General features: G+C 45.6%; 1 protein-coding gene across 4 annotated transcripts in view; it reads left to right on the forward strand.

Moving 5' to 3' along the window:
• Nucleotides 1–12,163, forward strand: part of PICK1 (protein interacting with PRKCA 1) — a 317,172-nt gene that overhangs the window by 56,496 nt on the left and 248,513 nt on the right. For all 4 annotated transcript variants that reach the window (XM_073586677.1, XM_073586678.1, XM_073586675.1 and 1 more), the window contains exon 3: nucleotides 5,428–5,539. In XM_073586677.1, the coding sequence (XP_073442778.1) occupies nucleotides 5,428–5,539 (112 nt within the window). The remainder of the gene's footprint in view (nucleotides 1–5,427; nucleotides 5,540–12,163) is intronic.

Below are 12,163 nucleotides of genomic sequence, written 5' to 3' on the forward strand. Positions count from 1 at the left end.
AGTAGATCTAGGGATTAGGTCGATGCGACAATCGTAAGGCCTGTGAGGGGGAATAGTCTTGGCTTCCTTGTTGTCGAATACATCTGTGAAGGACCAGTAGGCTGAAGGTAATCCAGGTAAGGCTGCAGGAGGCCGTGGGGTACAACCAGGCTGTACTGATTTGAGGCTGTGATCGTGACAGGACTGACTCCATCGAAGGACATCTCCAGACAGCCAATCCAGGACAGGTTCATTGTGGTGCAAGCTCCACCTCTTTGGTGATACCAAGAATGGACTTTTCAGGGGTCTTCCGTCTACAGAGATGATGCACCAGGACCGCTGCAGAGGAACCATTGGGATCCCGAACCGCCTGGCTACAGCTTGCTTGATGAAGTTTCCACCAGACCCAGAGTCTAGATAGGCCGTCTCGGAGAACCGCACCTTTCTGAAGATCCACCTGTATGGATAAAGTTAGGGGAGGAGAGGAATCATTGTCACCTAGGGATGCCTCTCTTACCTGTCCTAGGCGGAAGAGTTATTCAGGCCTCTTAGTTCCACTGCATTGACCGACAGCAGAGCGTCCACCATAACGATGTGGATTCCTAGCGGGCATCTCCTCCTGCTGATTCCTCTTCACCTTTACGCGATCAAGCTCCATGGGTTCATCCTCAGAGACCGAAGTGGGACAGGGCGGAAACCGAGGTTTCGGTGAAGAAGATGCTGGATGAGGAAATCGCTTCTCGAGAATCCTCTCTCTGGAGCGCTTCTGGAGACGCAGGTCAATCTGAATGGCGAGGAATATGAGATCATCCAGGGTCTCATGTAGGTCCCTGACTGCCATTTCCTCCTTGATTCTTCTGGATAATCCTCGCCAGAAGGCCCCGCCCAGAGGCTCAATGGTCCACTGGAGCTCTGAAGCCAGGGTGCGGAAATGGATGGGATACTAACCGACAGAGAGCCCTGTTTCAATTTGAAGAGAGACTCCATGGCAGATGTGGCACAACCAGACTCATCAAATATCTTGCAGAAGGTGTCCATGAATACCTACCTGCAGATGAGACACAATGGGATCTTTTTGCTCCATTAGGGGGTTGAACCAGGCTAAAGCCTCTCCCTCCAGGTGAGAGGCAAGGAAAGCCATCTTGGCCATGTCAGTCGGATAATGCTGAGGCAATAAACGAAAGTGCAGGAAGCATTGGATGAGAAATCCTCTGCACCCCTTGCGTCAACATCGTAACGAGGAAGCTTGCAGAGACGAGGACAAGGTCCTGTAGTGGGCACCACTATTGGATGCTCTACCGGAGGCTGAAGGACTGGGGAAGCAGCAACCAGCTGTACTTTAGTTAACCGGTCCTCCACGGAGGTCATATTGGTGGGCTCAGCAGCCTGTAGAGTAGACAGGCGGGTATCCAAGGTTTGCATGAAGACCACTAGCTGATCCTAGCTCTGACAAAGCACAGCCAGCTCTCTCTGGACTGTGTATCGGGTATCAGCAGAGTCCATGGCCTGGCAAACTGTTACACCCACAGGGTATGATGATGTATAGTGGACTCACTGGACCACTGATGGTGCAGTGGTAGCTGTACACCCGATACGCAAGAGACAGGAGAATGAGCTTCAAAAAACCAAGGATATTTATTTAATGAAGCTAACCAAAAGGAAAAGGTGCCTGAGGGAAAAACCCTCTGGACCACAACACAGAACCACGTAGTGGCGCACTGGGCAAAGTGTACCCTTATACAGGGATTCCCCCGTCGCAACACCAGGTGGCCTTAATGCTGCGAAACCTGGACCAGAGGGACGACCCGTACAGACCGGATTCTGAGGAGACAGAGGTATTAATATAATGCAAGCAACAGCCTTCAGAACGCAGAGCTCAGCAGTGTGGCGTGAGTGGGAGGTAACGATCCCACATGATGAACAGATTGCCCAGGCACCTCCCTAAAGGGGAGGATGCCTTTTATGCACAGAGCATCACAGCACAGACCGCGCTAATAGAGAACAGGTGCCCTGCTGCTCTAAGTATGTGCAGGAAGCGAGGCGTGTCTCCTAAGAGCATTTCCAGGAGTCCTGCCAAGAAGGATGCAGGTTCCTAGCAGAGAAAGGAGCCGTCGATCATCTGGAGCCACGGACAGGGTAAGTGGTACCATTGGAGCTGCGCAATAGGCGCCAGTCTCGTTGAGCAGTGGAGACTGGACCTGCGGCTGAGGGCATGACAGATGCTTGATCACTTATTTTATATAAAGCAATACCACAGTATTGCAGGATATAGTGGAAATCTTTGTGTCCTGTGGAGCTCAGCCTATGGTTGAGCTTCACTGTAGAATTGAGATGACGGCTACAAAGGTAATGTATCTGACCCCATGACCGTGTCTGGGCACTGGCACGCTTTCCCTTTAATTGCTGCTGTTAGACTGGCGGTGGCATTTAAGTGCTGCCTGCTGTTAGAGACAGATGCTGGCTAAATAATATAGCCTGCATCTGCGGGGACCTATTTTATATGAGAATTTAGCTTACAGGATTGATAAGTGTACCCTATCATAGAAGTATCCTAAAGTAAAAGCAGCCCATTTACATTACTTTATTTTTCCACCATTGACCAACTGCCGATCAATGAATATGTAAGGAATAGCAGTAGTTTTATAGCCTGTTCACACAGACAGGCCTCGCTTCAAATATGCATTGAGCTATCTGTAATAGATCACTCGGTGCTCATAGGTTGCCTTGTTCTTGGCAGCACAGGTCCTGTTTAGAAAAAAGGAATTAGTGCTGCCGAGAATGAAGATGTTTTGTGCGAACCAGAAGATCATTTTCCCCGATGAATGTGCATATTGCTTGTTTGTTAGGTGATTGACAGCGTGACAAGACTACACAGTTACTGTGAAATATACAGTCCTAGGAGTGTAAAAGGACTTTTACAACCAAAACTGTCATCATAGACCTCTTTAAAATTGTGCACCCTAATGGAGTATCTCACTAAGTCAACCCTTACCCATCTGTACTTTTTGTCCACACAAACAGCTTTTCTTCTGATTCCTGCAGCTTATATTAACACATGTAGAAAGAATAGTAGTTATTTGGCAGGTAGCTGTGGAAGTTCCTTTCACATACTTCATCAGCAAATTTAACCCCTCTTTATATTTATTTTTAACCCTTTCCTGACATAGTACATAATTGTTCGTCCTTCGTCCTATGTAGGATCCCATGTACAGTGCATTACAGCCGGCATCTGTAAGGGTATGTGCAGACAATCCGTAAGTAGCAGCGCTTTGGACGCAGCATATGTTCGCTGCGTCCAAAGTGCTGCCGGCTATTAAATGCAGGTGATTCCGCATGTGATTACTGAACCGTACAGATTCACCGTATCCAATACATTGTATAGGCAAAATTACTACTGCGGAGAGGAGCATCTACGTAAGAGAAATTGACATGCTGCAGTCTGTCCGTCGCATGTGTCTCCCCGCCGGTGAGCCGCAGGCGTATGTGCACACATAGTGGGCATGGCTTTCCTTGAAATCCCATCCACCATGCTGTAAAATCTGGACGCTGCGGGTTGGACGCTGCACAAGTATGCCGAGTCTAACCCGCAGCATTTACTGATCGTCTCGACCTACCCTAACAGAAGCAACTCTGCTCTGATCGATCGCTGCTGTTTAACCATTTAAATGCTGAAGGCATTCATCGTCTTCCAGTTGTGGAATGGATGCCGATGAGTTATGATGGCATCTGGAGGCCCGAAGAAAGATCCCTTGGCTGCCATCTTAGTCCTCCTGTGATGCTCAGCCCATGGTGTAAAAGGATTGCAGTGTATAGTACAAGCGATCAAACGATTGCATGTTCAAGTGTCCAAAGGGGACTAAAAAATAAAATAAGGTTTTGAAAAAAAAAAATATAACTTTGAATCACCACCCCCCCCCACACCATTGCCAGTCTCCACATTAAAAAAAATAATAAAGAAAAAGGATGGATATAATAAAATATAAAAGGAATTAACGTCGCTACGAAGAGACAAAAATACGGTAGAATTGCTGTTTTTTTTTATTTTGGGGGCTGGGGTGGTGGAGGGGGTGCCTCTCCTCCCTAAAATAAAAATACCAGAAAAAGAGATCAAAACGTTTGCATGTACCCCAAAATGATAATGAAAATGTCAGTTCACCATGCAAAAAAAATGGTAAAAATAATATGGGCCTCATAAAATTGTATCACTTCTTCTTTTATTTTTGTCAACTTAAAAATAAATAACAAATTTGGTATTTCTATTGATGCTAATCTGGAAAATCATGCTAACAGGTCACTGTTGCCACAAATGCTGTTTAAAAAAAAAAAAAAAACCTTTTATCAATTTTGCTGCACTTTTTCTCATTTTTAACGCATTTCATGGTAAAAAATGAATGGTGTCTTTCAAAACTACCAGTCGTCCTGCAAAAAGCAAGCCTTCATACGGCTGTGTGAACGGAAATATAAAACTGATATGGCTCTTGGAAGCAGGGGAGGAAAACATGAAAGCACTTAATCAAGAATTGTCCAGCAAGAAGTGGTTAATGTAACTTTTACTCAGTTTGTGCCCGTCAATTTGTGAAAACCTATCTGAATGTGTAGTGGACTATACTGTGTGTATGATGTACCAACTGATGTCTGTTATGGCAACTTTGCCACTAGACAACAAGTGTTTCCAACAAAAGAATTAAATTAAATTTTTATTAGTAACCAGTTTAAAAGATAGCAGAATTTTTAGTGTTAAAATTAGTCAGGTCTAAACCTACATAGAAATAGGAGGGACACAGCATGAATTAAAGGCACAAACCAACCATAAAAATATCAAAATATGGGAAATGTGAACATTTAGTAATGGAAAGGCCACTATACATCAACATATACATGCAATGGTGTCACAGGTACGATTCAATAAAAAGTTAAATCAACTGCACAAATAGAATGCACAAAGATGTTCACTCAGAGCAGGGGCTATCCCAAAGTCCATACATAACCGTGTCTGATACAACTACCGGCTGAAAATCTATCTATCACCAAGAATAAAGAGCTGACAGGAAGTCTCTTTTAGAATACATATTACCTGAGTAGGGATGGTGAATAGATGATGAGAGTAGTAATGCTGGTCACAGAGTGCTACTGCATGGCTGTGCTCTCCTGCCCGCCCGACGGGCGCTGTTTCGCTGCTCGCTTCTGTTATCTTTTAAACTGGTTGCTAATAAAAATTGAACTTTATAACTTTAATTCTTTTGTTGGAAACACTTGTCTAGTGGCGAAGTTGTCATAATAGACATCTGTTGATACATATTGTTTGAAGTGCCTAACAACTATTTATTTCTTGGACATATAAGTATTACTGTATGTATGATGCAGAATGATAAAATGATCCCCCTTGTCTGTTTTGTGTGAGTACAGCATATACTATATTCCCCTCATCACTCCCCATTTTTATTCTAGTGGGATACCCACGGTCCCAGGCACAGTGTCACTTAAGAAAGACTCCCAAAATGTAATTGGAATAAGTATAGGAGGAGGAGCACAGCATTGCCCCTGCCTTTATATTGTACAGGTGAGACCCGTGCGTTATGCATTATTCTTTTTTGCTATCAGAATTATTGCTTATTTTATCAATCACCCATGACAGCACCACTATTATTATTGTTATTATTGTGCATTTGTATAGCGCCATTTATTCCATGGCGCTTTACATGTGAAAAGGGGAAATACAGACAAGTATAATAAACATGTGTAAGACAAGGGACACATAAGTACATAAGGAGAGGGGACCCTGCCCGCGAAGGCTCACAGTCTACAGGGATGGGTGAGGATACAGTAGGAGAGGGTAGAGCAGGTCATGCGGTGGTTCAGTAGACCGAGGATCATTGCAGGCTGTAGACTTGTCGGAACAGGTGGGTCTTCAGGTTCTTCTTGAAGGTTTCCGTCGATGGTGAGAGTCTGATGTGTTGCGGCAGAGAGTTCCAGAGTATGGGGGAAGCACGGGAGAAATCTTGTATGCGGTTGTTGTGGGAAGAAGAGATAAGGGGAGAGTAGAGAAGGAGATCTTGAGATGATCGAAGGTTGCGTGCGGGTAGGTACCTGGAGACTGTCACGGATGTTTGGAGGAGACAGGTTGTGGATGGCTTTGTATGTCATGGTTAGGGTTTTGAATTGGAGCCTCTGGGCAATAGGAAGCCAGTGAAGGGCCTGGCATAGGGGGGAGGCTGGGGAGTATCGGGGAGACAGGTGGTTTAGTCAGGCAGCAGAGTGTAGGATGGACTGGAGTGGTGCCAGAGTTCTAGAGGGGAGGCCAGAGAGGAGGAGGTTGCAGTAGTCGAGGCGGGAGATAAGAGTATGCACTAGTGTTTTTGTGGTTTCTTGGTTGAGGAATGAGTGGATCCGGGAGATATTTTTGAGTTTGAGGCGGCAGGAAGAGGCGAGGGCTTGGATGTGGTTTGAAAGAGAGCGCAGAGTCGAGGATCACCCCAAGGCACCGAGCGTGCGGGACTGGGGAAAGAGCAGCCATTGACATTGATGGATAGGTCTGGTGGAGGGGTAGAGTCAGATGGGGGAAAGATGAATAATTCTGTTTTGTCCATGTTCAGTTTGAGAAAACGAGCAGAGAAGAAGACTGAGATAGCAGACAGACTTTGTGGGATTTCGATCAGTAAGGAGGTGAGGTTGGGTCCAGATAGGTAGATCTGCGTGTCATCAGCGTAGAGGTGATACTGCAAACCGTGGGATTCTATGAGCTGTCCCAAGCCGAAGGTATAGATGGAGAATAGTAGGGGTCCTAGGACAGAGCCTTGAGGAACACCTACAGACAGGGGGCGAGGTGAGGAGGTGGTGTGTGAGAGGGAGACACTGAATGTTCGGTCTGTTAGATATGACGAGATCCAGGATAGGGCCAAGTCTGTGATGCCAAGAGATGAGAGAATCTGTAGCAGGAGGGAATGGTCCACGGTGTCGAAGGCAGAGGACAGGTCCAGGAGAAGGAGGACAGAGTAGTGTCTCTTGCTCTTGGCGGTTAGTAAGTCATTAGTGACTTTAGTTAAGGCAGTTTCAGTTGAGTGATGCGGTCGGAAGCCAGATTGTAACCGGTCAAAGAGGGAACATGAGGAGAGGTGGGAGGACAGTTCAAGATATACATGCTATTCCAGTAGTTTTGATGTGTAAGGGCGAAGAGATATCGGGCGATAGTTAGACATGGAGGATGGGTCAAGGGAGGGCTTTTTGAGGATGCGTGTGATTGAGGCTTGTTTGAAGGATGAGAGAAAGACACCATTTGTAAGTGAAAGGTTGAAGAGGTGTGTTAGAGATGGGATGAAGACTGTGGCCAAGTTAGGGATGAGGTGGGACGGGAGTGGGTCGAGGGCACAAGTGGTGAGGTGTGATCTTCTGTCATGGTGGAGAAGCTGGCTTTTGCAGAACAGGGCTGAGCGGCTAAGAGGGGCTTTGGGGGCTGCGGGCCAAAGTTTTGTCTGATCGTATCGATCTTCTGCTTCAAGAAGGAGGCAGTGTCTTCAGCAGAAATGAGAGGGAGGAGTTGCTGTGGGACGGAGAAGAGAATTGAAAGTGTTGAAGAGCTGTTTAGGGTTGTGAGACAGGGTGGATATGAGAGATGCGAAGTAAGTTTGTTTTGCGGCAGAGAGTGTGGACTTAAAGCTGGCAAGTTATTGAGATTAGAGAGGGAACAGAGACGGGTGAAAATAAGGTCCAGCTTGTGACCATCTTTGAGAGTGGCCGCAGAGGACCATTGAGTGAGGCCGAGGGAAGCCGTGAGTGATAGAAGGTTAGAGGCAGCCGGGGTGGAAGTGTCAATAGGGATGTTGAAATCGCCCATGACGATGGTGGGGATGTCAACAGAAAGGAAATGGAGTAGCCAGGTGGTGAAGTGGTCGAGAAAGGTGGAGATGGCTAGTTCTGAGGGGCGGTAGATGGCAGCCAGTTCGAGGTTGGAGGGGGAATAGATGCGGACGGAGTGCACCTCGAACGAGGAAAGAGTAGCGGAGGGTGGCAGAGGAATTGGGGTAAAGGTGCAGGTATCAGACAGGAGCAAGCCAACTCCTCCACCACGTTTGTTGCTGGGGCGAGGGGTGTGAGAGAGATGGAATCCGCCATAGGAAAGCGCAGCTGGAGAGGCTGTGTCAGAGGAAGTGAGCCAGGTTTCAGTGATAGCAAGGAAGGAGAGTTTGTTGGTGATAAAGAGGTCATGGATAAATGATAGCTTGTTGCAGACAGGGCGTGCGTTCCATAGGGCTCCAGGTAAGGGGGTTGAGGGAGTGGGTGCTGGATGAATAGGTATGAGGTTATCATGGTTGCGAAGACGTGTAGAGGATCGTGGCAGGGTGTTAGAAGTGAGTGTGGGGATGTGTTGAGGAGGGCCAGAATTAGGGGATACGTCGCCAGCAATGAGGAGGATAGGACATGATGTGGCCGTGTGTGTCTGGAGAAAAAGGATTGTATGTGGAGGAACAGTTCTGACGAAGAGGTGAGATGGCTGGGAAGTATGGAGGGGGAGATGAATAGTTCCTTACTAGGAGGGGAGATTACAGGAGTTAGGGAAAAATAGAGTAGTATGGGGGTGATTGTAAAAAGAAGCCGAAACATTGTAGTGGTGTTATAGTCCGTTACCTTGCAGTCAAATTCCAGTCCAATTCTAGTCTAATTCACAGTAGTGTACTTAGAAATCTGTACTTTGAAATATGGATTTTGAAGTAGATGGAGCCAACTACGTCTGGAGCAGACCCATGCTGCTGAATATATGTGCAGCTAAGAACAATCAGGTGTGAGTGAAAGTGGGATGTGACAGCCCAAGCCAGATGTACTGAATTAAGCAAAGGTCATAAAAGGCGGAAGGGGTTATACAGACCACTTAGATGTGTGGTAAAGATTACAAGATGGAGTACAGTTGTGGATACAAGAAGATGGGTAAGCAATGCATACCATATACAATGCAGTTCACATGGGGCATTCAGGAGCATGAGAAAGTGGTGGAAATTCGCAATACTTACCGTATACAAAACAATGCAGTTCACATGGGGCATTCAGGAGCATGAGAAAGTGGTGGAAATTCAGCAATGCATACTTTGAAATATGGATTTTGAAATAGATGGAGCCGGCTATGTCTGGAGCAGACCCATGCTGCTGAATATATGTGCAGCTAAGGGGACTCCCTTCAAGGACAGGAAACCTACAGGCTAAAAGGGTGGCACCTCTCCCACGCATCAGTTTGTTTCCTGTCCTCGACGGGTGAACCTCTTGCAGGCATACCTGAAGATGTGGAGATGGATGACCAGTTTCCCAGGCTTGGTCGGTTCTTTCAAGCAGCTGAGTCTCTGAAAGCGCCACAGTGGGTCCAGGGGGACTTTCACATTTGTGTGCGGTCACAGGTGAGCAATATCCCTGGTAGTGATAGCTGGCTCTGGCATGGCTCTTGGCGCTGGCACACGCCAGGAAGGAAGACAGCGGCATGTTCAATGCTCCGGAGCACCACTGGTGTGTTCGAGGAAACCGGGTGGGGGGAGGGTATCAAAGCATCCAGGTGTCGCACGTCCGGTGATTGGGGCACTTCCATATGATGCGCAGGCCACGTGATCAACCTGATCACCCAGTACTTCTGGGGATACCGGAGCCTGGAGGGGCGGCCAGTAGCGCTACTCCGGCATTTAAGAAACAACCGGAGCATGGATCGGCTCTTGCTTGCTCGTTGTTCCCTCCAGGAGATTGGATGCACCTGAGCAGCACTAACAGCTTTTTGAGAAGCCCCGCACCAAGCGCAACCGTGGCATCAATATATCAGTAAAGGCGAAGGCCGTGTGGGTGAGAGACGGAGTTCTGCAGGCAGTGTCACATCCAGTCAGATGAGCTTCAGTCTTCAAAAGATGAAGAAGAACAGCATCTCATCCGGTTGAAGAGTATATAAACATTTATTGTGCCATGACAAAATGCGACGTTTCGACCATCACATGGTCTTTTTCAAGCATAACATACAGCAGGATATGGCGGTCTTAAATAGGCCAATGTGGCCAATCAATAACAAGTATCCGCCCACTTTATATGAAAATAACATAAAAAATACAAATAGAACATATAAATTAAATTATACATACATAGTAATATAGTACAAATACAACCATGTAACATTTAAAAAGAATTATACAGCATGTTGGCACATGGTAAAAATAAACAAACACATGGCGACCCAAGGAATGTTAGTATTCCCATATCGCCTAGCAACCCCAGCACCAATAACCAACATACATACATTAAGTGTCAACAACCAACCATCTCAGCCAATGATTATATTTCCTTATCAGGCGCCAAAGATCAATAGCCTATCAAAATTATCGGCACAAACCTGAGTGCCAGACTTCCCATCGCTAGCGTTCCATATCATCGCCCTCAGAGTGATCAAGTGACGTCACCCGCTGTCGCATAGGAGATGATGCACCTCACTCTCGCGATATCGCATCAGGAGATCGCACATGCGCATTGGAGCTCCATAGTGACACAGTCTACATTCCAGGGTACCCACAATCCACTGCAGACGGTCACGTGATTAATCACCTGGTCACATCTCCACCAACCGCAACACAGAGCGGCCCCATGGCGAAATCACATGACCGCACTCCCCGAATTTCAAACATATGCATCCTCATATAAGGAAGAAATTATATCCAATGTATACAAAGCGATTCAAACGGGCACTTAACATACTCACTGAAAAACTCATGAGGGAACAAAGATATATGACCCCAACTAATCTAAATATATAATTAGTCATGTTGCCATAATGCTGGTAGTAACATAGTTATAAATAAGAAAAGATTCTACCAAATCAGCAGAATCCAAAATTCACTCATAGTAACATGACCATAACCAAATATATATAGTAATAAGTAACTCCCAAAATAGGAGATCTTATAGAGGCCAATATGGTGATGTCCACAAAAGAACGTCTAGCTACCATAATCCAATGGTCTAGATCCTCAATCTATCCTATATTCATGCTATCAAAAAAATATAATATAAACAAAGCGACAGAAAAAATAAATAATTTTATTAACACCAAAGTGTACAGACAAGAGGGCACGGGGAATGAACCAAGGAACATATATGTCGATTCAATCACAATCCACAAAATTTCAGGACAATTCAGTCCCCATGTCCACAGAATTTGAGGACAATTCAGTCCCTATGTCCCCCGGTCATACCAACGCACCAACCTAAAAAGACAAAACAAAAAATCAAAATCAAAAACCGCTATCCAAAAACCAGAAGAATGATGCTGTTGAGGCTACTATGGATCAATTAGTGCAAATTTGTAGGTTGTATTCAAGATTCAAACCTTTCGGCTGTAGTGTATCAAGAGTAGAGATCCACTTCAGCTCCTTTCTTTTCAACAATAACATCCTATCTCCACCTCGTCTCAACACAGGAACCCCATCTATCACCCTAAAACGCAACTGATTCACAGAATGTCTAAATTCTACAAAATGTTTCGGTATCGGTAAATCAAGAAGTTGTGTTCTAATTGTACTCTTGTGTTTACTGATGCGAGCTTTGACCTCCATAGTTGTCTCGCCCACATACAGCAATCCACATGGACAAGTGATCACATAAATGACAAAACTGGAGGTACAAGTGTAATATTCCTTTATCAAGAATCTCTTACCAGTATGTGGGTGATAAAAACTATCTCCCTTGATCATATTACCACAACATGCACAGCCAAGGCACGGAAAACTACCACACCTCAAAGGGCCTAATGTCAGCTGTCGTAGAATCTTACTAGGTCCAACATCCGCTTTCACTAATTTATCTTTCAAGTTAGCTCCACGTCTATAAGACAAAATAGGTCTGTTAGTAAATTCAGGGACCTCTGGTAACCCCTTCCGCAGTAGACCCCAGTGCTTATTCAAAATACCACCAACTTTATTACTAATGGGACAGAAAGTTGATACAAACGGAACCCGCTTGATAGCAATTTTATCACGTTTACAATGAAGAGCTCCATCAGTCAAATTAATGGCCCTCTCTTTAAACTGTGTAACTTTTTCCACAGGATAGCCCCTATTAATAAACTTATGGCACATTTCATCAAGTCTGTTAACCAGTTTGTTTTCATCTTTAACTATCCTCCGCACTCTCAACATCTGACTCCAAGGTAATGTTTCCACCATCCTCCTGGGAT

Source organism: Dendrobates tinctorius, unplaced genomic scaffold, assembly GCF_039654945.1.
Source record: "Dendrobates tinctorius isolate UK_male_01 unplaced genomic scaffold, ASM3965494v1 ptg000094l, whole genome shotgun sequence".
Lineage (NCBI taxonomy): Eukaryota > Metazoa > Chordata > Amphibia > Anura > Dendrobatidae > Dendrobates > Dendrobates tinctorius.